At 40.5% G+C, this 26,063-nt stretch overlaps 1 protein-coding gene across 2 annotated transcripts in view; it reads left to right on the top strand.

Moving 5' to 3' along the window:
* Positions 1-2,783: 2,783 nt before the first annotated feature.
* nfatc1 (nuclear factor of activated T cells 1) overlaps positions 2,784-26,063 on the top strand; it is a 35,705-nt gene continuing 12,425 nt past the window's right edge. The window contains exons 1-8 of one of the 2 annotated variants that reach the window (XM_079484933.1): positions 2,784-3,152; positions 4,787-5,813; positions 5,945-6,104; positions 8,978-9,180; positions 10,332-10,504; positions 11,116-11,256; positions 22,715-22,770; positions 25,546-25,678. In XM_079484933.1, the coding sequence (XP_079341059.1) occupies positions 3,134-3,152; positions 4,787-5,813; positions 5,945-6,104; positions 8,978-9,180; positions 10,332-10,504; positions 11,116-11,256; positions 22,715-22,770; positions 25,546-25,678 (1,912 nt within the window). In that variant the 5' untranslated portion in view covers positions 2,784-3,133. The remainder of the gene's footprint in view (positions 3,153-4,786; positions 5,814-5,944; positions 6,105-8,977; positions 9,181-10,331; positions 10,505-11,115; positions 11,257-22,714; positions 22,771-25,545; positions 25,679-26,063) is intronic. The other variant, XM_079484932.1, reaches the window with a different exon arrangement.

Genomic DNA, 26,063 nt, shown 5'->3' with positions numbered 1-26,063 from the left:
ACTTTAAGCTTTTTTATGTTCATCGGTTTTCTTTTAAATGTGGTCTGGATTTTATGACCTGGAGTCATCAGGCACATCGTAAAATAGCTAAAATAACATATTTGATTACAATCCCATTGTGTGTGAAAAAGTAAAAACAGTCTTTCCCGTTCTACATTATCTTTATACTCTGTGTAGCTTTTAACCTGCCTGGCATGGTCAGATCACAGCATGATGCTCATTTTGCTTGCTTCTGAAGTCTTATGAAACTCACCGTTTGTATCCAAACCCTAAAATCGAACCTGTTTTATATATCAAGGGAGAAAGTACTAACTGGAAACTTGAGGTCTTTTGCAGAAGACCACCAGCATCTGCGTCATTCCCGGTATACTCACCCACAAACCTACTAGCCAGACGGAGCAGTCACTTGTAAGAAGAGGTGAGTGGACCTGTGACATCAGTGACTCCCCCTCTGTGGTCCAATCACGGCACAGATAGAGGAAGAGTCGGTGCAGATGATGGGTCAATGTGGTTTTGGTTTATTTTAGCCATTTTTAAACGCTGACACATCATTAGTGATGCTCATGCATGTTATGATTCATGCCATTGTTATTAGTGTACATGCTTTTTTTAAATCGTCTCCGAGACAGACATTCAACATCTGTGCCATTACTTACGCACACGTTTCTCAAGTTACATAGTGCCAAGTCTTCGCTGGATGCAGTATGCCATGCTTTCATATACTGTATCTATCATTGCGTCATAACTTATCGCTGCTCATGTATCCTGTTTGGAAATCTAATTTGTCATTTGTTTTTTCCTTACAGTATAAGCATCATTCGTTTGACATAACTGTATCAAATCCATGATGTCACTTTAACACTTTCTACTATCACTTTCTTATGACTTTCTATTTTTATCATTAATGATTATAGCTATCATCTCAAATCATAAGTGGATCACACTGGAACCGCGCGGCATTGCAGACACCTGCCACTACTGGATATGACAGCCGATGACTTTAGAAATAATTTCTCAGAATGCTGTAGCGTGAGCAAATCAGGTGACCTTAAATTGACAAAATGTACCAATCAAGCATGGATTGCTTTAAATACCCTCTAAGCACTTGTATGGTAGTTAATCATACATCTAACTGTAGTCATGTAGCAGAACGCCTTGTGGGATGATGAAATTCACCAGCTTTTGGCATGTAACCCAAAATGCAAACTGGTAGCAAACAACATTTCCGGAACCGTCCGGTCGGCACTTAAAAACTCCTGCCCTAGCAACGGGCAGGCAGAGTGGAAAAACCACAGGCCAACTGACGTACGACTAGGTGCATGTCAATCAGCACAGTTAGCTCTATTTATTACCTTCAGGCTGGAAGCTGTGTTTACAGCTTTTGCGCATAGCCGGGGAGGACACGGTGGCCCGCCCAACAGCTCCCACCCCAGCCCCCTAGAGCCCACTTAGGGCCCCCAACCACAGGGTGAGAGCTTTCCATGAGGTCAAACAAATACATTTGACCCATAGTACAACAGGACAGAGCGGATAGTAAGACTAAAGGCACAATTACCATGTTCCCATGATGAAAGAAACGGCTTGTGTTTCACAAGTGCACTCATTCCTGATGAAATTATGGATCATCCTGAGTATGCGGGTGGAAGGTTGTTTTGCTCCCTTTTGTTATTTGATGAGATAAATTCTTAGTGGGGCAAACTTCAAAACATGCTCGAGTCATTAGAGAGGCTGCACAACTATAGAATAAAACATTTACGTGCATAATGAGAGAAGTGACTACACGTAAGAAGTTATAATTTATAAAATGCAATTGTCTTGTATTACTTTTTAACATCATTCGGCCGGCAAGGATGAACATTTACGAAAGCTTTATTTTTAGCTTTGTATACTGTGCTAGGCTTTAATGGACTAGTTTTGATGCACTTATGTATTTTGTTGCCTATGTTGTTATAATTGCTTCCAATGTTTCCTCATCTGTAAGTCGCTTTGGAAAAAAAGCGTCTGCTAAATGACTAAATGAAATAGATTTGATGGTATGTGTCTTCATCATTTTCATTGAAAATGTACAGTATGACAGCTGAATTTGCATGTTGGCCTTATAACGTAATTTATATTGCCTTTAGCACAGCCTTCATGTCCAAAAGCTTGTATTCCCTTGTTACCCAGTCAGGTGTTTCTTTTCCCGGTGGCTGTGATTTATGCGTAAAGTTACTTTCGCAAGAAAATGACGAGAAACAACGATGAATGCGGTGCTCGTAACAGTAAGTTTGCTCATTCTTGCTCCGAATTGCTTTTTCACCAATGCACTTGTTTGCCAACATTTCTTGGCTTTAAAAGTCCCCGCTAATAACGACTACGGCGAATCGCGCCCTTCTGGAAATCTGTCAAAAGCGAAATCAGCCGGCCGAGCTGCCAACAACGGCTTGTGATTTTCAGATCCCGTTGCGATGCTCTAAATAAAACGACTCCAACCGGTTGTCTGTTTATTCAGTCCGTATCAGTTGCTACGCGATGAGAGACACGTCGCAGAGGCGCCATTCGCGTCCATTAACGAGACAATGCAAACGGACACGACAGCCGCTTCTTTAATCGGTTTGAGTTCCCGCTACTTCCTGCGCGCGCGCATGCGCAGACGCCGGATCTTTCGCCCTTCGGTTTCAGCTGCTCCACATCTGGAAATGTTGAGAGGAGAGAATCCCTCTCCTCCGCGGCTGAGCTGGAGACGTGGTGCCTGCGTCACTCCACGGAGGGCGGGACTTCACGGAGGTGTTTCCCGGCTTTATATAGACACAGATAGACCTTTCCATCGCAAAGCAGTGCGTCACCAGAACCCCTGGAAACTAACATGCAACTCCAGATCAAAAATATAACGAGTTAGAGAAATTGTATTTATATATTGATAATCTTCTTTTTTGCGTTGTTATTGCACGCGCCTTACGCGCACCGTTATAACCACTCGCGATTTGAAATTATCTGTATAGGGTCTGGAATGCACGTTTGTTGCGGTTGAAGTAAACGCATTTCTATCAAAGTCGACTTTATATTGGGAACTAAACCGTTAATCGGACACAGTCGCGCGATTAGAGAAAGTGCGTTGAACTTGGTGGCAGAGTTCACCCGACGCTCCGACAGCATGAAGTCCGCAGATGAAGGTAACGCATTCTCTACGTTTTTTCTGTACGGGAAATCACTGCATGTGCTCTGTCGTCACTGTTGATATTGTCCTTTTCCATTAATGTATGCATTTATTTGCTTGCGATTTTACCTGTCGTCACGATAAACGAGAATAAATGACACGCGATCGCACCCACCATAGTAACCTACAAAAATAGCTGCGATTGATTTATGTTAAAAGCGAACCCTTTTGAACCCCACTAACTGAATTGTGGTTATTCAGTACTTTTGATTTAAAATAAAATAAGCATTCATAAAGAGACTTCTGAAAGTGTTGGTGGGCGTGACGAAGCCGCAGGGAGGCGGTTCGATCGTATTTAGCACCATGTTAAGTATTTCACAAGAAAACTTGTCAGAGTTCATAGCTTTTAATGAGAACCTAAAAATAAATTGGACTAATAGTTCTTAAGACTACAGTTTTGGTAATCAGTAGACCTTTTTTAAAACGTTATTTATTCTTGTTGGTATACCAGACTCGCATTCCTTATTAAAACTTACCACAATAATAGTTTAATGGTTAGGCTACTACGCTTTTGCTGTAGGCTAATAAAACCACAATCTTTCATAAGGATTGTGGTTTGCTTAGAAAAAAAATCTGATATGCCATCATTAGCTATCTTCAAAAGCGATGCATATTTAGTACGGTAACAAATAAAGGATGCAGCATGCGGTCCGTGCTGTCACGGTTTCAAGTATGCTATGGGCGTGGCCTCACAGGAGCGACTCCGCCCATTTTAATCATCTTCTGAAATAGAGCGAAATCGTTACAGATTTTTACTGCAGTCGGAGCCAGTGGCAATTTTGAGTCAGTTTGGACTAACTTACATTACATATATATTCCAGCAGGTTCGACTGGCTGTCTTCAGTGACTCACTCAACTTCCAATGTCTGCCCATCACTTCAAGTTCTCATTAAAATAATGCATCTCTCAATATTGGAATTCTGTTACAAATAAAGTATGGCTTGACGGCATAGTTCACATGCAGACAAAACTCGAATAGACGACTGCGTATAAGATGACGTACGAATACGGCTTCCAAAATGATATAAAAGTTTATGGATAAGCTACAAGTGCTCTTAAAATCTTCAAGTGGCAGTGATTCAACCCCTTCTATCCAGGAGGCTATAATTATTATCTTTTAATATTTTCTTTCTCTTCTTCTTCTTCTTCTTTTTTATTGGGGAGTGGTAGACAAGACATTTTGTGTTAGTCTCTTTGTGTGTCATAAAGCATCGCACTGTACTCTTATGTTAACATATGCATTGCATACAAGAAAATGTTTGCCCTTGTGTTTAGATGAAGATTGCTTGTGTGTATTGCTTTTCCGTCTGGTTTTGTCGTCAGTAAGATATTTTTAACGCTTTGTTATTTTTGGCCTGGTATTTGTGTATCACTCACCTTGCTTCCTCTGCAGAGGTTGTGGCTTTTAGCCGCTAACGTTCTTAACTCACAGTTATTACTTTGTTAGATGAATGTCTTTTTCTACATCCCCCAATTTAAATGGCACTTTATAAATGTAATTATTTATTAGACATGTATATTTGTAATAGCAGCAGTCTTAGCAATCCTCACAAAGTCATTCTAAACCCTCTGTCCCATTCCACCTTACAGATGCTTACAGTTACGGCCAAAACACCAGCATCTCCCTGTCTCAGAGCAACCCGTGCCCAACCTCCCAGTACTACAATCTCCAAACAAGCTCTTCCATGTCAATATCCATCAGTCAGCCATCGTCTTTTTCCCCCCATGAGGACCTAAGCACAGTGGGCTACTTCCAAACATCCGGGCCTCGGTCTAACGGAGCACCTACGCTGGAGAGTCCTCGCATTGAGATCACAGCCTATGGGCAGTTCCCAGAGGACGAAGTGGAGGAGAACAGCATCCCTGTTACCAAGCGAGTCAATTCCATTGTGACATTAACATTGCCCTGCGTCGATGGTTATCGTGACCCCAGTTGCCTCAGCCCAGCAAGCAGCATATCCTCCCGTAGCTGCCACTCGGATGCATCGTCGTACGAGTCAGGGTTCTCATACAACTACGACAACTCACCGCAAAACTCCCCATGGCAGAGTCCCTGCGTCTCCCCTAAAGGTTCGTTGCAGTCTTGCACCCTAAGTGCTTCTCCAAGACATTCTCCGTCTGGTTCTCCACGCACCAGTATCACTGACGATAGTTGGATGGGCCCTCGAGGATCGCGATCAAATTCCCCTTGTGGTGGTAAAAGGAAGTACAGCTTTAACGGCGGTCAATCGCACAAGTACCATCCGTACTCACCAAACCAATCACCAGGGCTATCCCCACAAACTTCTCCCCGTCTTAGCGTGACAGAGGACACCTGGCTCCCCAACACCAATCAATACACCAACTCCGCTATAGTGGCTGCCATTAACGCCCTCACCACCGATGGATTAACAGATCTTGGGGAAGGGATCCCTTTGAAGGCCCGGAAGACCAGTCTGGAGCATAACGCCTCAATGAACCTGAAAGTGGAACCAGGTGGGGAGGAGACAGGATCTCTGGAGCTTTGCCAGGACGACTTCTCCTTAGCACGTCTGCCCTTCAAAAAAGAAACCTATTGTAGTGGCTTCTTGGACGTTCCCCAACACCCATATTGGTCCAAGCCAAAGCCATACATGAGGTATGTGTTTGAGCTGTAAAAGAAAGTTTATGTTAAAATGTTATTTATATTATTAATTAAAATGAGTGTTGCTGTCATTTCTTCTTTTTTCCCACTAACCAAAGTTTATTTTTCTCGCCTTTTTCCTGAAGTCCATCTTTACCTGCTCTCGACTGGCAGTTGCCTTCTAGTTCAGGACCCTACAGTCTACAGATTGAAGTTCAACCCAAATCTCATCATCGTGCTCACTATGAGACTGAGGGCAGCAGAGGGGCTGTGAAAGCACTAGCAGGGGGACATCCAGTGGTCCAGGTATATATTCATAATCTCTAACAGATGAAAGGGTTTCTTAACGTGAAAGAAAACAATTGTAACACAGCTAGTGTGTTATACTTTAAAGAGAAACTTGAGAGGTGTTTACATCAAGTTGCTCTTTAAAGGTCCAATGTGTTATTTTTTGGCGGATCTATTGACAAAAATGCAAAATAAAATATAAATAACTATGTCTTCAGAGGTGTATAAAGTTCTTACATGTTTTTCAAGACTTATTTTTATTATCTTAGAATTAGCTATTTCTATCTACATACGCCGAATGGTTCCCTTGCATGAAATTCACCATGTTGTTTCTACAGTATCCCTTAATGGACAAACTGCTCTACTCCACATCCCACAATGTCATCTTCCTGTCTTTTCTCTCTGTAATTGTTTTTATTTTCATAACTGACTGTTGGTCAAAGGAAACTTCCTTATATTGGTTTTCTCACTAGTCATGATGAAAGACCGTCCTTCTTGTTGGTTCCGACACGTGCAAACTTGGGAACATGAGCGAACAACTTCTGATATTTTACAAGGCCGCAGTGTCTTAATGTCAGGCCGTTACAGTCAGCAGACACGGGTGACTCACACACCAAATTTGCTTTTGGAGAATCATGGCTATCCGCTGCAGTTGCAAATCGTCTTTAATGGCTTGAGGAGTTCCCAAATGTTGTATCTGAAAAAGTCTGTGGTTGGATGTGACTGTTGGGTTTTTCGAACCACATACTCTGAAGGCTCTTTTATAAAACTTGCTGTAGAAGTCTCAAAACATTAAAGGATTGGTTCACCCAAAAATGAAAACAGAAAGATAATTTAATAAATATCTATTTTGCACAGTGGTACTATATTATCACTTAATATCACCAAGACAGGCGACTTTTTTTGGTAAATAAAGATTCAAGATTTTATTTACGTTTCCATTTCTGGGTGAAATGATAATCTACAGTCAGAGTTTTATAAAGATATTTTAAATAAGCGTTTCCCAGTCCTTCCCAAAGGACATTTTTGATATCTCCCCCCTCTGGCACACCCATCTTAGGTCTTAATATACAGTACTCTACCAACAACTTGATGTGTTAAATCAGGTGTATAAGATTAGAAAGTCATCCACATTGTGCACTGTTTAGGGTCTTTCAGGAACCAGTGTTCTAGTCAGCCAGTGAGCTCAGCATCGTGGTGTCTGGGTACTTTAATTCAACCTAATGAGGTGCTAATGATTCTGAACACGTGGCTCTTCGCGTATTCCGTCTGAGAAAACAAGAACCTCTTACCCTCTTTTTTTCAAATTCATTGCAGTTTCCGGCCTAGCGCACAGACCGTCTTTTGTTTAGCGAAAGGTCTTGGTGCTGGGCTGACATCATGTGCAACAGCATCGTGTGGAGGCGTCCAATCTCTGCCGTGCACATTTCTGGCAGGCCAGTTTAGAGGGGAGTGTTCGAATGCAGATTGTCCCATCCTGTAAAACATCAGATTAGAGATTGTAAACATCTTTTTAGTACTAAAGATTCTTGTGGGGAGATCTTCACTGAGTTAGTTTGAGTTTCTATAGCTTTGACTTACATATAGTCTAAAGTCTTTCAGGCCCACATCTCCCTCTCTGTTACTTCACTTGGGTTTGGTGGTTTCTGGTGGTCAGGATTTTTGTACCGAGACTGCTGGAGCCCCATCTCTCTTTTCCCTCCAAGCCCCCTCCCCACTCTGGTGGTTTCTGTCATTTTTTGTATCCTGGATGCAGTTTGACCACATACGCCATCGGACCGCCGGCATCCGTGAGTGCGTAGCCTCTGAAGTAAGCCTGCTGCACCACAGCTATGCCCTTCCACGTCTGCGTTTAAGTCTCTCGGGAAGTAAACTGCTCAGAACAGCTCTGTCAACAAAAGTAACTGGAAGAAGTGACGAAATCCCTAAATATAGGTTGGATTATGCTTCCACATTTGCAGCATTCAGGGTAGTTTCTCTCATTGGCCATCTGCGAGGATATTTCTATTTCATTCAGCACTTGTAGTTGAAATTTTCATTGAGGCATTTTTGTGACCCAACACAATTCGAAGAACAGATCGTCTTGCTCAATATCACAAGACTTTTCCAGTAAGAATTTGCTCACCGTATCTGGCCTCCTTCAGAGACGTCCGTGTAAATAGTCTACTCTGGGTTTTTTTTCTCGGCTTGTTCCCATCATCTACCACAGATGTGCCACGGAGGTTGAGGGCTTGAGTGGGTGAGAAGTGACCGGCAGAACTCAGAGGTGCAGACGTACGGCTCTAAACTCTGTGCCATGGGCGGAAAGAGTCTTGGCATTCCTCTAGTGGGTGATAATGTAATGAAGAGGGGGAGGTCGTGCGGACCGCTCAGTGCTGCTCTGTGCTCTTTGGCCTGTGCACTCCCTACTGCCTGAATAAACACAAATGCCAGGCTCAAACGTATCCACTTGAATAAATATACAGGCTTGTCCAACCCTTTCACCACAGATGTTGACCACCCTCCTTGAGGATATCTATGCATTTGTGTTTAAAGAGATAGTTCGCCCAAAAACGAAAATTTGTTTTGTGTCCATACAATTCAAGGGTCACAAAAGCCAAGGGAACCCAAATTCTTTGGTCACCAACATTCTTCAAAATATCTTTTGACATGTGCATGAGTAAATAATAAAAAGTTTTCAATTTTGGGCGAACTATCCAAAAAGATACATAAAAGTAATCTTGCTGTTGCTTGGTTTAGCATTGCATTAGCAGGACAAAGGTTGTGGGTTCGAATGCCAGCTGTTTACCTTGAATGTATTGAAAGTGGATGAAACGCCTGAATGCAAACATAAACAACTCTTTCGCCTGTGAATTCCTCCTTCTGTCTAAATGAGCAAATATGTCTTTCAGCTTCACGGCTGCATGGAGAGTGAGCCTTTGACCCTGCAGCTGTTTATCGGGACAGCAGATGACCGTCTTCTGCGACCTCACGCCTTCTACCAGGTTCACCGAATAACCGGAAAGACTGTGTCCACCCCGAGCCATGAGGTCATGCAGTCCAACACCAAAGTTCTGGAGATTCCTCTGCTCCCAGAGAGCAACATGAGGGCCATGTGAGTATTCTCTATGCATCTAAAAAGCAGAGGTACGTGATAGTTTACACCACCGGTGTTCTTCCCGTGGTGAAAGCAATTGCTATGTAGAAGTCCTGCCGCACCAGGTTTCCCTCATATGAGCTCCAAGGCTCGTGTTACAGGAGGCCCCTGGTCGCGTGGAGCCCGTAATGGGACGCTGGGGTCTGTTCTGTGAGCCAGGCAGTAGTGGTCTTACCAGCTCAGCATTTTCTTCACCGCTCTGTAATGGATGTAACATTTTACTTAAGAAAAAAACAAACCCCTGTGGATCCCGTTTCTGAGGAACATTTCCACTTTGTCACATTTCTATAGCGCAGCCAGAAAATGGTCGAGCTCCTGTGTCAGTACGGCAGGGGCAATTTGTTGTTCAGTATTTTATTTCACTTTCTTTGATATAGATTTTTGCCCGTATAAAGTTTTGTTTGAACTGCCAGTCCTGGAAATGGGAAGCAGGCTGCTTTACTCGCCGGCTGCCTAGTTTCACAAATTATAAAGGGAGTAGATTATAAAAGTCGTGATGAAATATAACCAAAACAACGTCAGTTCAGAAAACCGTGTATCAGGTGGCTCTTTTCGCAAACACTTAGAACACGATGTGCTCTGCCTCACCACATATACGACATGTGGGAATGTTAATATGTGATATTCCAGGACATGTGCTGGGTTGGCAGGTAATTCGTAATCGTAATTATTTTTCCAGTTTTTTAGACTTCCTGTTTTTGCCAGAGTAAAGCTTTAAGGTTCATTTGGCTCAGATGGATTATACGCAGATAATAAAGGGTATGCCCTTAAATGCCTCTTCAGTGAGGTGCAAAACTTTGACAAGTTTTAAATATGTAAATATGTCAGCTTTTTGGAAAATTAAGTCAACTAATTATGGATTTACTTTGCCAATTCAGAACTATAAATTGGAAGGGTAAGAAAGGGCATGTTTTTATGTGGGATAGAATTAGAGTCCAAGTTAGGAAGAAACTAATAAAAAAGTCAGGCAATATATTAAACTTGTACTCTGTTCGAAGATAGCGTTTATTATCGTAACAGCCGTCCAACAATATTAACCAAATCTTTGTACCTCTGAGACGATTTGTTGAGTCTGTTCCTCAAACGTTTAACTTCATTCTTTACCACAGAATCGACTGCGCTGGAATTCTCAAGCTGCGAAACTCAGACATCGAACTCCGGAAGGGAGAGACGGACATCGGACGGAAGAACACGCGTGTGAGGATGGTTTTCCGTGTTCATATCAACCAACCCAACGGCAGGACTGTGTCCTTACAGGTGGCATCCAACCCCATCGAGTGCTGTGAGTTCAAGCTTGTAGTCTGACCATGCGATCTCAGAGCAAACAATTTTTATTCTTGACAGTGGTCCCAGATTGTCCTGATGGGTTGAATCAGTGTTTCTGCTCATATAAATGAATTGTTTGGCTTCAGTAATTGCTGTGGTGAATCAAAGACTATGATGTAATAAGAAATATGACTAGAAAGAAAGTAATAAAATGCGTGTGATTTTTGGCTTATAGCCATTTAAAAGCCAAACACATTGGAGGAATGTGAAGCATATATCCAGAGGCCTCTGCATGAGATGTCGTCTCTGCATGATTTAGAGAGAAAAACTAGAATAGTTTAGTGTAATTGATGTTTAATGTTCAGGTAATTTTGCCAGAAAAGGCATATCCAGTTTATTATTTAAAATTGTTATTTACACAGAAAGGTCTAAAAGGCTGAGAAATGCTTTGAATAATTGCAGATTTTTGAAGGTGAAAGGTGTAATTCGAATATGTTTGGTAAATACTTATTTTGCTCAAATATTTTTGTTATTTTCTTTAAACACAAAAGCCTAAATACTGCTTCATTTGATTTCCCAAATTTGACAGGTTATGCACATTTTGCTCACTCTCTCTTTCTCCTGCAGCCCAGCGCTCTGCACAGGAGCTGCCCCTCGTGGATAAACAGAGCATGGAAAGCTGTGGTGCCTCAGGAGGGGAACAGATGCTTTTCAGCGGACACAACTTCCAGCCCGACTCCAAGGTGGTGTTTGTGGAGAGAGCACAAGGTAAAAGACTCGCTTGGAGTTGTGTGTGTTTGAATGAGCAGCAGAGATTGTTTTGAAATTGCACTCTTTTGGGAGTTTTCGGAAGTTAAAGCTATGGGACAAAGGCTGAATCTTAGATGCTAGATGCTACAATACATACTTTCATGTATTAAAGAGATTGTTGACCTAGTTCTGTCATCTTTCATTCTCATGTCATTTAAAACCTGTATATATGATATTTTGAGAAGTCTTAAAGGTTTTGTGTTCATGCAATGGAAGTCAATGGGGACCCGTGTTGTTCGGTTAACAACGATCTTCAAAATATCATCTTTTGATTTTTGCAGAAGAAAGCATGTCATGTCGCTTGGAATGACATGGGGATGAATGGTGAAGGAATTTTCAGTTTTGGGTGAATTATTCCCTTTCACTAAGCTTGTACTTCATTATTGGTTCATAATATTAGAATAGGACATCACCCATCACAAAACCGGTTTCTCTTGCATACTGCAAGGGATTGTAGGCAGTTATGTGCTGGCTATTTTGGTAATTGTGCTTTTTATATACTGCAATCTTCTATCCTTGTATTCTTTTCTAGCGTACTGTATAGTGGGGATAGTATATAAACTAGTAAAGAGGCAAAGACTGTGCAGCTGCATTTAAATGTGCAATGAATAATGTCACCACACCATATTGCAAAAATATTGATTGTTTCCTAAATGTCTTTCATTTGTCTATATTGTAGCATCAGCCTGCTTAGACTATTATTAAAATCTAGTTTTGGTGCTATTAGTTGTGCAGAAATTATACATTTGGCCTTTATAGGTGTATAATATGTGACCCTGTCTGTGAAAACCAGGCCAAAGTCTCCATTTACTTAATACTCAATATTCTTAATGTCACCGTTTTTACAGACTTGGTCAAATTGTTTTGTATTTTAACAGCACCACATTATTCTAAAATGGTTCAAGTTGTCTGTGCATATTAATATAAGACATTTTTTTGTACCTTCTAAAACACTTCAACTTTGACATTTTCTTCCAAAGAATTTCAACCACCTATCCATTTCTTTTCCAGTTTCTAACATGGACCGCAGTAGCATGTCAAACTCACAATGATCACATGTGGGTCAGTGTTTAGACATAAGAGCATGTACAGTTTATAGTGAAAGGCCCATAGAAAGTGCATAGGATACATTTATATGACTATAAAAAAAGTTCTACTTTGTCGTGAAGTCACATTGCAGTCTTGAGCAATATGAATATATGCCCAGTTTCTTCTCCAAAACCAACCGACCACTCCATCCGTCCCTCCTCCTTCCCCTCTCTTCCGTCAAAATATCACTCCTTATGCCAGAGTGCCACATGTGGAGCACATTAATGCGCTGTATTTTTAACCCAACAGATTTACATTTCCAGAACTTTCCATTGCCTGTGCTGCCCAGGAATGGAGCCCAAATAGAGAACGTGCAGTCTGGGCTGTCCCTCGTGTCTGGGCGTTTGTTTTGATTTTTTTGTCTGTCTTTATTCAGGTTTTTCTACCTCTTTTCCATACGGAAAATAGAAGCAGTAGCTCTCTGCTGTTGATACCCAAGATTTACAAACTTCATTTGAAAAAAAGTCATTTCCTTGATGAGTTTGTAAAAAAGAAAAGAAAAAAGACAAGGCCAAGGCTGAATGGTGTAAACACGCTTGATGTTTGGCAGCCTGTGATAGAAAGCCAGAGGAAGTGGGTTTATTGTTGTATCTGTGAGGAAAGATGTATGGACATACAGGGACGATGTTCATACAGACAAATAGTTAAATAAAATCACCCTAAATTACTTTGGATATAAGCGTCAGCTAAATGTGAAAAATAATTTAATTAACTTTTATGTCTCCTTTAAAAAAGTCCAGGCTTTGTATTTACATACAGTATAGTGTGTAGCAGAATGACGCTACAGTTATTGGACGTTTCACTTTTTGTAAGTGAAAGCATCACCAACATGTGGTCAGACATTTTTGGGTGTTTGCACATACATGTTTGTGTGTATTTGTGTTTTTGATAGATAAAGAGGGCATGTGTGGGCTTGCCGACTCAAGGGTGTGTGCTCTTGTTTTTGAGAAGGGTTTCCCCATGTCTGGCATCCGTTGTGGATTCTTGGGCACTCCTCACATGGAAACACCCCTGAGCCAGCCCACCATTGGCTTTCTCTCTCTCCATCTCACTTTCTCGCTGTCCACTTTGCTAAAGACGAATGTTTTCCACTATCATTTTTTATGAGCTCAGTCACATGCCGTTGCCTTATTGCCTTATAACTTATTCCTCTATATTTGCATTTAACATCATCTATAAAACATTGGCCTTTTCAAAATTGGAAACCTTTCTAATTTCTAGTCTTTTTTCAGCAAGGCAAAGATGCAAGTCTCTATTTGGATTGTGATGTCTTCACATCCTCGTCTAAGTTATGCATATAAAGTTCATATTAATTTGATCTGAATCCTGATTTCTATTGACAAGGCGTTGTAAACAGGAGTTGAAATGTTCAAGTGCCATGTAGCCGATCTCTGAGGGTTAAAGCTCAGCGGGAAGGCTTGTTTTTGTTATGAGTAAAGTGGGGGCTCCCACAACGTGACTCACACACAGGGAATCCCTCTCTCGTTTTCTCTCCGTGTGTCTTTCTGTCCATTGTTTCCTCCAAGCTGCAACGTGACTTCATGCTCTCTTTTCCCATCTGTAGCTGGAGCGTGTCTTGAATGGAAAAATCATAAAAAGAATCTAATTTGCAAGAGAAGTTCAAAAAGAGGTTTGGGGAAAAAACTTTTAAAACTGACCAGAGAGAAGCTGAAGGTTTGAATAGAATAGACATTTAAAACTCATCAGGATGAAGCAGAATAGAATAGAATAGAATAGAATAGAATAGAATAGAATAGAATAGAATAGAATAGAATAGAATAGAATAGAATAGAAATTCTTTCATTATTTATTCACCCTCATGTTGTTCCAAACCTGTATTTGACTCTTCTGTGAAACATAAAAAAAAATATTTTGATATAAATGTTTTGTGTTTTGTGCTCATATAATGGTAGTCAATGGGGTCCAGTGTTGTTTGGTTGTCTACATTCTTCAAAATATCGTCTTTTGTGTTCTACAGCAAAAAGAAAGTAATACAGGTTTGAAATGACATGGGGGTGAGAAAATGTGTTCATTTTTGGGCTCACTTAAGTGCATCTAAGATAAGGTTGCATTACAGTTCCAGTTGTAAGTTCAAACCAGACAAGGACTAAATGTCATATTTTGGTACAATGAGCAAAGCATTTTTTGTTTCATTTCTGTGCCAAAGAGAAAGACAAAAATAATGACAGTTGGAACACTGTTGCACATTCAAACTTAAAAATAAAGGTAAAATAAATGGAAGAACCTTTTTTGTAATGGTTCCATAAAGAACCTTCAACATCTAAAGAACCTTTCTGTTTCATAAAACGTTCTTTATGGTAAAAAAGGGTCTTCAGATAATAAAAGGTAAGAAAGAGATGGTTCTTTAAAGAACCCTTGACTGAATGAAAGCGTCATTGAAACAGTGGTCACATTGGTCTGAAGCTTAAGCTATTAGAAACAGAACACTCAAACAAACAAAACAATGCTTTAAAAGTGCCACAGTATTAACACAAAATGCTGCAATCTCTGCATATTAAGCTTAGATCTGAGAAAGTATTATTATTGTCTATTTAATTTTTTTGGACTTTGCATCTTTACATGGATAGGACAGTGGAGAGTGAGACAGGAAATTATGGGATGAGAGAGAGGGAAACAGGAGCCGGGAAAGGACCACGATTCAAACTCAGGTCTACCAAAGTGCTGCTGCACAACATGTCGACACACAGTCCCCTGGACCACTGGCGCCGACATGAGATATTATTTTAACGTTGAAAAATGTACACACTTCGCTCTGTATAAACATGTCTGCTGAAATGATCAGGGAACCTTCCTTAGTCATCTGTGAATAATGTGTGTGTTACTGAGTTGTAAGTTCAAGCCTCAATCTTTTAGACATCACACATAATCAGATATTGGCGGTCATGCGGCCCACGCTGATGACTAAAGATAAGGCATCTCTCATTTTCTTCCCCTGTAGACGTGGAAGGAGAGATTGCTTAACTCTCAGCTTCTTTAAGTTGGCATCCTCAGCTGACTATCAAGTTGATATTTTTGGACGGCTTGCGGTGCGAGTGGCGGAGTAACGTGTTGATTTTGTATGCAAATTCGTAACAACAGATCATAATGATGTTTTCATTCCCTTTATTTTACTTTGGCCCGACCTGTGATCTATGATGATTGCTTTTAAAATCTCACATTTTTCCTTTGACTGGAAAAGCCTGCGGGTGTGTTTAGGCCCAGATGTGTTACAGTTAATATGTATGCGTGGTGGTGTGTTACGGAACAGTGGGGATTCCTAACAGAAGGGAAAAAAACAGCGAATGAAAAAGAAAGACAGACACAAAGAAACTCCCTTATGAGACTGAAACGTTTTTACATCTGGACCCACTGGACTCTAATGCCTGCTCAGCTGCGAAACCGGTTAAAGTTATTTTTCCCCTCTTTCTGCATTCATTGGTGTGTGTGCGTGCACATACGATAATGTCGTCAGAGACAGCGCTGTGCTGAGACCTGGGACATCTTATCCTTGCAGATTAGATTAGTTATCCAGGTACTGTACAGACATGTATGTATGTGTATGAATGAGTCAGTCGTCATTAGAGCTGTTAGGTACAGATCCGTCTGCAGTCAGAGGTGGTTCCAGACTCTGCAGGTGAATATTGGACTTGACTTCATAAAACCTTTCTGAACTGAAGTCTAGCACTTAATCGGACAGTGAACTGCCAGATGGCTACATCCTTCCCATGCTCCAGCCTCAGATTTACCTTAAATTAGCTCATACATTTGAATTATATTACATTGTTGGATTGTTTTGTTGTTAAAGTTCGAGCAGGTAATGGTGGTTAAGCAGTGAATTTGTACTGTAAAACTATCTGCAAAACTGTAATGAAGATTGTTTAGATGTTACAAGTTGGTATATTTTAACATTGATATGATATTATTTATTTACAGTAATTATATTATTAAAGGTTTTGTCATATTCAATCTGCTTTAAAGGCCTCAAACTGCTCTTCTTGTAGCTCCTCAAATGTTTGGACTGATGTCAGGTGACATTTGCTGGTGTTCTTCTGAATGGATTTTATAATATTTCTAGAATGTTCTGATCGGTGGCTAGGGTGTTTTTCCCATTTACTGGGTAGAAACAATATATATTTCACCCTGGTGAAAAACAAAATAGAACCCTGCCCAAATCACCATCAAAATGTTATGGTTTAATGGATATAATGGGAATTGTATTGGATTTAATGGAACCTATAATGGTGTCTACTGGTATGTGATGGAATTGTATTAGTGAGTTGTTATCTGGCATATTAATCCTATAGGAATAATGCCCAAAACATTCTACACATTTTTTTGTAATGAATATAATGACTAATGGTTTCTGTAATGGTTTCTACTGGGTTTCTTTTGTTCTAGTGGGTTTTTCAGCCTAGATAAAAAGAGCCCATGATATGCCTTGTGATATATTTTGGTGTCTTCAGGGTATACAATTACATTTAGGCATTTGGCAGACGCTTTTATCCAAAGCAACTTACATTGCATTATCCTATACATTTTACATACTGTAGGTATCTGCAATTCCCTCGGATCGAACCCACAACCTTGCGTTGTTACCGCAATGCTATTACCAATGAGCTACAGGAAAGCTATACATTTTATCAGTTGACAAATACACGGTAAATGTGTCCTATGGTGTGCCAGCAACAATTTAGAAAAAATAACAATGAAGATAAATCTGTCTTGTAAAACAATATATTAACAGTTTGTTTTAGTCACTTGTTAACTACCCATGTGCATTCCCTGTGTATCAAACCCATTGACTTCACACTGCTATTGCAATGCTCCACCAGTTTAGCCACAGGAACATCTATATTTGATATTGTAGCCCCCAGATATAGTCCCACATTCAATATTTTGTTTTGTTTTTTGCACATTTTTTAATCTGATTGCTTATAAAAGTATTAGCACACCTCTCCTCAACAAGCCATTTGAAGTAGCATTTGTGGTCAAAATGCAATGCTTAGTGTTAGCGGTTCGTTCTTTAAGTGCTTAGCAAGCCCCGCTAATAAGTTTGAAAGTTGTTTCTATGAGTCTTCGCTGAGATGAGCTTGTTCGAAGGTGCTTCGTGAATGAAAGTCTCACGTGGGAGTCCTTCTTTCACACTTCAGAACAATAACCTCCGTGTGAAGGAGCCTTGAGGTTTGGCTCTTCCTCAGCCCTCGGCAGCAATGGCGCACTCTCACAAACAAACCAATCACAACCACAAGCCTCAGGGAATTCCTGTATTGTCTGCTCATTAAGAAGCAACAACACAAAAAAATGTATTAGACATTTATAAACACACCATCCATAACAATGGCCTGGCACGGTTCGGCTCCTTTTATTGTTTTGCATTTGAACGCAATGAAAATGGATATTTTTGAGCACAGCAGTGTTTTAACGTGGCATAAAGAGGAGCAGTGCTCCTCGCATAAAGACTCCACAGCTGCTGTTCATTAGCACGTTCTGGAAAACTGGCTCGCTTGAGCATCTGCAATTAGGGTCATCCCAGCCTCGCTCTCGTGCCATGCGCCGATCCCTTTCGCCCGGAGGGGGGGGGGGTTTGGCGGGCGGTTGGTGGGTTGGTGTGTTTGCTCTTCGCTGCAGCTTAGGGAAGACAAGGGAGTCTATTCAGAACGTCGAGAAGAGCAGGTCTGCATTGCCGCATCTGTGGGTGTTTACAGTACAACAGTCTGAGGGAGGCTTTGGGCGCACACTGCCACCCAGCTCCCTGCCTGCTTCCCTAACCGCCTGGGGTACCAAGCTTTCTTTCTCTGCGGGCCACCCTAATCAACAACACAACAGGCCTTTTCATTCTGAGCTATGGTGGTGGTGGGGAGGGGGGGTTTGGCAAGTCTGAACTGATCTAGGAACGGTCCTTCACTTTTGAGTTGAGGAGATAGAGTTGTAATCTTTGGCTGTGGCAGGGTAAGATCTGAGAAACAAGACATTGTTATTAGTGGTTCTTGCTAAGCATCGCTATATCAGTTGCTCATGCTTTGGGTTAGAGATTTGGAAAAAACATTAACTCGTAAGGATTAAATTTATACACATCTCTCATCGTTTGTGGTATGAAATCATTCTAGCTTTCTGGAAGATGTGCTATCGGTTTTCTAAGTGATTAGACTTTCACTATTTGCTTGGCAGAGGGTAAAATAGTAGAACAACACATTAACGTATGATGTATCCAAGAAGTCAAAGCCATGTTTATAGTAGTAACCATAATATCAAACCGGTAAGAAAAGTAAGCACATTTCTTATAGTAAAAGTTTAGTAACCTTTGTTTTTTGGTGGATTGTTACAATTTGTATTACCAAAGTTTTACTACAAAATTACACATCTAAACTATGGTTACTGTAGTCAGACAATGTTCGTGGTTACTATGGTTTTGCTACAGAAATCATGGTTAAGTGTATCCAACCATGGTTAAAGGGAGATCCTGTCATCACTCTTGTCATTTCTATTTTACTTTCTTTCGCAGAACACAAAAGAAGATATTACAAAGAATGTTGGAAACCAAACAACGGCGGTACCAATTCAATTCTATTGTACTGACACAACAGCAATGCAAGTCAATATCTTCCATTGTGTTTTACAGAAGGAAGAAAGTCTGACAGGTTTGGATGAATAAAATTGCCATTTTGGGGTGAACTTTATCTAGAGATTTATAGTAAGAGATTTAGGCGTGACTAGGCCAGTAAGCAACTACCCAGAACACTTTTGCAACTGCATAGTAAAACCTTGGCAACCATTCACTCGCCCTTGCATCATGACGACAGGTTTTGTATTACCACTTGTGTTTTAATCAAAGAGGGTTAATGGATTTAGGATGTTTGAAATATGTCATACTGACCCTTTCATCTCAAGTAAAATATCTCTGGATTTATGCTGGTAAGGGACCCGTTTACCTCTCTCCGAGTGACGTGACATGCTCAATGATTGAGTCTTAGGTAAGTGGATTTTTTGAGCACCTTATAATGATGTTGCACGAGTACATGCCGTGCTCATCAATTCTCCAGCGCAGTCAGACCGGGCAGGTATTCCACTCATATGGCTCTGATGGAGCGGAGATGAGGGCTTGCTGACCACAGACTCCTGTGCTAGCACTTAAGGACGTCCCGCTGGAGGTACGGCTCCAAGAAAGGTTTCACCTCTGCAGTTCCAGAGACGAGAGAGAGCTCAAAATAAGGAGCGGTCAGGGGGGGAGTGAGTGACTGGGCTGGAATGTGAAAAATAGATCGATAGTGTTCATTTACAGAAGAACTGGGGTTGAGAGTATAGGGCTGAGCAGGGATATTCAATATGTCTCGATATGTATATAATTGCTCTGAAATGGCTCATAAGGATTAGTTTTCTCAGTCAGAGTAACGAAAATACAGTCAAAATTTAATTTGAAATAATCAAGGTGTGTTTTCCACGATGTTTTTTCACAAAATTAACGCGCGTAGAATTTCAATCATTTTCATTTAGATGAACAAATGTAACAATACACAATAAGTAAAGTAAATATTTAGTTTCACGGATGATTTGCAGATCCTACTTCCCCATTTTTGATACTGCAGTTTAGACCACAGATGCTGTACATTTGTCTATGTTTTTAAACATGAGCAAACATTTTGTTTACCCTGGTATTACCCTTACGAAATCAAGCATAGATTAACATACACTGTCAAAAAAAAGTACAAAACTGTATCTTTTTCCTTACTGGGTTGGTTCCATACATAAAATGTTGTACCTTTTTGTCTACACAAAAATAAAGGACCTAGGGTACATTAAATGTTAAGGAAACATTTCTGTATACCTGTACAAGGAACCAAAAGGAACCTTTAAAGTAATAGTTGGCCTAAATCAATGGGTGACAGTCAATGAGTACCATCCTTGTTCGGTCACCGACATTCTTTGAAATATCTTCTGTTTGTTCTGCAGAAGAAAGTCATACAGGTTTGAAATGACAAGAGGGTGAGTAACTGATGACAGAATTTTCATTTTTGGGTGAACTATCACTTTAAGGGTGCCAGCCTGAAGACGGAAAAGGGTACACTTTGTACTTCTTTGACGGTGTAGGCCTACCATACTTTTTTTGCGTTTATTTGTAGTAAAATCATAACCATAAATGAACCATTGACTCACTTTAGTAACCATTGTAATCCAAATGGCAAACCCCACAAAAAATAGATATTATAATATATAAAAACATGGTTAATCTTCACGATTTGCCTTAGTTGAAAGTTAACGTGTATAATAAGTTAATAACAGTAGTCTGACGTTGTTCAACCTTCCTGGCACTGCTCCAGGAGAAAAAGAGAGAATCAAAAGAGAGAGAGAGAGAGAGGTAGAGAGAGGAGGTTCCCTCTAGCATTGCATTACCCTCCAGCTGTAATGACAGACCATTTCACCATATCACAGACCGCAGCTCAGCTAGCCAGGGATGTCCTCACTGTCTGCCCATGAAACTAGAGTCCACTGTCTAACCTTTCTGTTAAAATGCAATCAAAATAGTCTCAACATTCCATCTTTAACATTTGAATAATATGTCTGAAAGTTTGAAAAGCTCTAATGGAAAATGATCCCAGATGCCAAATTCACTTTCATAATCGTGCGTTACTTGCAGTATTGTTAGCAAGCCTGTAAAACTAAAGAAACGATAACTTATCTATTCGCCGTACGTGTCGATTAGCATTTTGACAACTTGACGAGCCATTCGTCTGGAAATATGACGTGTAATGTGTCTGACTTGAAACTCGGGACCTCACATAAATATCTCGCTGAGGTGAGAACGATACATTTGATCTTTCTCTGTGGTATAAATAATAAAGCACTCAATGTCCAGGAATATAAAGGGAGTCTAGTCTTGAGGGTCCACTGGAGCATATTTGTCATAGAAAATGATCATGGAAAACCAATAGAGTGTTTTTTCCACCGCATTCTGTTTAAACCCCGGAGCATCATCGATGTGAAATGTATGCTGGTAGCAATATGCAACTATGTGAAAATATTACAGCAGACAAGCCAATGGAAAGTTTCAAAAGATGCGTTATCTGTTGTATCAAATTTTGTAAATACTTTTGTTTTCTTTTTTAAATCTTGCTTAAATACAATAATGCATTATGATTTCATGTGTGCGTCTGTGGTTTACCCAAACGGGTCGCTGCTGTGACCAAACTGCTGTGGCTTTCTCCTGTTTTTACGGGCTAACTAAAAACGTCTTTTCAGTGATGTCTTGACTAAAAATAGCAAACGAGATCTTAATGCGTCTTTTGTTCCCAAACGTTTGTGTGGGAAAGCCTGTTTGCTTCGAACGCTGGAGGCAGAAAATAGTTAAATAAAACTTTTAACAACGAGCAGAAAAGAAGCCATATATTGGAGGCCGAGAGAAAGGACAGATCGCGGTCTGTTAGCGCCGTGCGCTCTTTAGCCAAACAGCCGCTGCTCATTATCTGAAGCAGAGTTTACCGCTGCTTTTATTGGACCCTTCAGACACTATTTGTCATGAGTTGCGAGATTCCACAAGGGGCTGATGTAAGCGACTAGTCCCCCATAGCAAAAGCACGTCACGCACACACACGCACGCTTCTTGGCTCTGGTAAGATCATTAGGATTGCATCAGCCCCCCATCTGCCCAAGCGGGTCAGAGGCAGACAGGACATGATGTAATCCAAGGCCTGGCTGCAGTTAGCGATAGCTCGCTTAAGACTTTTGGGATTTGTGCGTCTTTGTTGTACAGAAGATTGTCTAGGCTGATATGCAATGTAAATTCAACAGTATTTCTGTTGTAAAACCTGATTTGTTCATTTAACAACTAATTCAGCGTCATTCATATTTTGTTCTGTTGTGTTGGTCTGTGTGTTGGTTTGTTGACCCTTATTTAGAGTAATGCAACAATATTTTAACTTGCTATTTTGGATTTGTGCGAATTGTGTGCCACTTTACAATAAAAAGATTTATTGATACATTTATTTCTTAATACCTCTTAATATAATTTACTCATGTCATTCCAAACCTGTATTTTTAAGAAAATGTTTTTTGGAGACATAGGTCATACATTGACTTGCAATGGACACATCAATACTGATATTTCTCGTTCCACAGAGACTTATGTAGGTTTTGAATCACATGAGGGTGAATTATAATGAAAGAAATAATAATTTGGAGGGAAATTTGCCTTTAATACAAAGGCTTTCATTATCCAATACTATTTAGCACAACTTTATTTTTAGTTTAATATTTAATTCACTATATAACTCAATCTATGGCGTAATTTCTCAGATGTGCGTGGTGTAATAATGTTATCTTTTTCTCCCTGCAGATGGCCATCACATATGGGAAATGGAAGCCAAAGTGAACAGAGAGTCCTCCAAATCTGTAAGTCTTTTTAATTTTACCATTTTATACACTTATATGAAGACATCAACACTAAAAGATAAAATCCTGATGGAAAACAAATTTAAGAATATATTGTAATTATATCCAATTTGTGAATAAAAGAAGGTTAAATATTTAAATAGATGTTTGCTGTGTTGAAAGCTGGCTGTTGTTTTTGTCTCTAAAGCGGATATAATGTACATTTGGCATCCTATTCTCTGCCCTCTGGGGAACACACACACTTACACTGGCATACGCAAACCTGTTCCTTGTTTTCTCCATGGAAGAATCTTTCTATGAGAGCTCAGGGACCACAGTTTAGACTCTGGGATTAGACAATGTTTGTGTGCAAAACACTGCACCTGCTCCCTGTACTACACCACACACACACACACAGAAACAAATGCACACTTGTTAGGTACATCAGGTCTGTCCATAGACTTCAGCGTTTTAAAAGTGTCTAACGTCAATAAAGTTTTCTGGAATGTGATAAGACATTTTATTCAAGGACTCAATGGAAATCACTTGCAATTTACTCAGTTTTCAAAGCTGCCTTGCTTTGTAAATGTATTGTGTGAATGTTTCATTGAATCCCTGCAGAATGTGGGCTCTGTTTTCAAAAAACGACCCATTCCATTTTATAAGCTTCTGTCTAAGCTCATATGGTCATGATAAAATGAAGAGAGCTCAATGGCTGTCATATATTTTCATAGGACGCATGAATGTTTGTTTCTTCCCCGCATGAGCCAAACGCTCTCTGAAAGCAACTCTTTGTCTGGTGTCTCCTGGTTCATAACTTTTTTGGAGCCTCCACGCCTGGTTTCAATGCTCAGGGAGTTGAATGGGGACCATCTGTTTGAATGGAGTATTAATGTGTTAGACTATTTTTTTTACAAGGGCGCCTTTGATTTCTGCCCCTCCCGGCTCTGCTGTGTGTGTAAATGTATATTTATTTAATGCGAACCATTTTCTCACACATTCAGAACCACATGGCTCTCGGTTTGGTGAGTTGGCTTGTAAGGCAAAGCCCTTTTAGAAGCTTTGGGAGGAATTTCTGGGTCTTTATGCTCGCAAATTAGCATTAAAGCTTTAAATTAAACCAGAAAATAAAGCCTAAATTAGAGTTTAAAGGCATTCAATGGGTTAAAATGCATTGTGATCATTAAAAGTAAAGCGTGCAATTTTTGCACCACTAGTTCCACCAAATGACATTGCATTATAAGGAATTATTAACTATATATTTCTTTAGTTAAAGACTGATTTGTTGTGCATTATTAATATTCGCATTATTACGGAATATTTAACTTGCATTCTACTCAGCATTTGGCCAAGGGTTGCGAGCACAGCTACGAATCGGTCTAATGGCTGAAATTCGTTGAAACACGTTGCGCTCCATCTGGCTTTGCTCTTCGGCTAAGGCGATGTGCTAATATAAATAGTCGGGGAGCTCACCTGCACGTGGCTTTAAAACCTACAAGAAGACTGATGACTTCCTCTCTGGCTACTGTACAGCACCTCCATCAATCTCGTCTCAGCCACACAAGGTTCATCTCAGGGTGGAAAAAAAGAGAGACATTGGGGCAGTAGACCCCCAGCACTTCGTGCATACTGTACTCGTAATCACAGACGGTTCGGTGGTCAAAAGTTCACTGGTGTGTGGAGACGGCAAGGGTAGAAGTGTAGGGAAATAAACTGTCTGGATGAAGTCCCCGGACGCTTTCTCATTCAGGGTGAGAAGCATAAAAATAACAGCGTCTGTTGCGTGCAGTTTGGTCTGTCTGAACCTCATCTGCCCCGAGCTCGCGAAGCCACAATGATTGGACGCTCGTGCAGCTGTTGGACATCGTGCATGGTGTGAAGTGGAATAACTCAGACAGTGCAGTCAAGGTTTCTGGCGCTTAGTAAGGTGTTTATTTTCTTAAACAACATCTGGTTTAACTACCAAAGTCATTAAGAGTAAAATGTGTCCTTTGAAATGTGTGTTTTATGTTAAATAAAAAGAATGCTATATCTTATCCTAGCTGAATGAATGAATGAGGCATTTATATAGCGCTTTATTGTGTATTGCTGTTCACCCAAAGCACTTTACAATCATATGAGGGGGGTCTCTCCCCAACCAGTGTGCAGCATCCACTTGGATGATGCGACGGCAGCCACAGTACAACGGCGCCAGTGCGCTCACCACACACCAGCTATAGATGGAGAAGAGAGAGATATGGAGCCAATCCAGAGGGTGGGGAGCTGAAGGATAGTTCTGTCATCAGTTACTCACCATCTTGTCATTTCTTCTGCAGAACACAAAAGAAGTGATCTGAAGAAGGTTGATAACCAAACATTGTTTTGTGTCCGTACAATAGAAGTGAATGGGTACCACAATGGTTGGATTACCAACATTCTTAATAGAAGTATCTTCTTTTGTGTTCTGCAGAAGAAAGAAAGTCATACAGGTGTGAAATGACAAGAGGGTGGGTAAAAGATGTCGGAATTTCCATTTTGGGGTGAACTACCTCTAGTGGAGAGGCTAAGTGATATAATCGTTCAGTTTATGATACAAGCGTGAAAATTGGCATGAGCAGTCTCCATGGGTCACTTGACTCTGTAGTATGCAGTGACAGATATAAGTAAACTATGTGTAAGATACTTTTCCTAAAAAGTGTGTTTGAAAATGGTCATTGGTGCAGAAATAATACTTGAATGCAGAATAGCTCAGTTTAGACAGTCAGGAGTTAATATCAGTCTTTAATCTCAATTGGGATTTTGTTTTGATTTTTTCAGGTGTCTTTGCTTGTGGAAATTCCACCATACCGCAACCAAAGAATATCCAGCCCAGTTCAAGTGAATTTCTATGTGTGCAATGGCAAACGAAAGAGGAGCCAGTACCAGCGCTTCACATACCTGCCTGCGAACGGTAATATATCGCCTCTTTCCCCTTTCATTTACCAAGTTCCACTTTCCAGTCTGCAACCGAATGAATTCTCAAAAAAGTCAGAAAGTCTTTTTATAGCAGCAGGAATTGTGGGAAGGTTTGTTTTCGTTGTTAAAAGCATTTCCATAAAACTTGTTCTTTTCCATACCTGCTTCGGGAGCAGTGGAAGGGCAGTGACAGGGTGGGGTCCAGTATGTGAATGCTATTATTCAAATCCAGACTGGTTGCCAGGTGAAATGTAAAAAAATACTTGACATGAAAAGTCCAAACCACTGCTAATTCCCTGAGGCCCGGCGTGCGTAACCAGTGGGTGGTTCAAAGGCTTGACTCAGACCCGTCTTGTCCCAGCCCTGTCTCCTGAAGTGTG

This window comes from Barbatula barbatula (genome assembly GCF_947034865.1).
Source record: "Barbatula barbatula genome assembly, chromosome: 21".
Classification (NCBI taxonomy): Eukaryota; Metazoa; Chordata; class Actinopteri; order Cypriniformes; family Nemacheilidae; genus Barbatula; species Barbatula barbatula.
The sequence above is the reverse complement of the archived record's forward strand: the minus strand, read 5'-3'. Positions and strand labels throughout refer to the sequence as shown.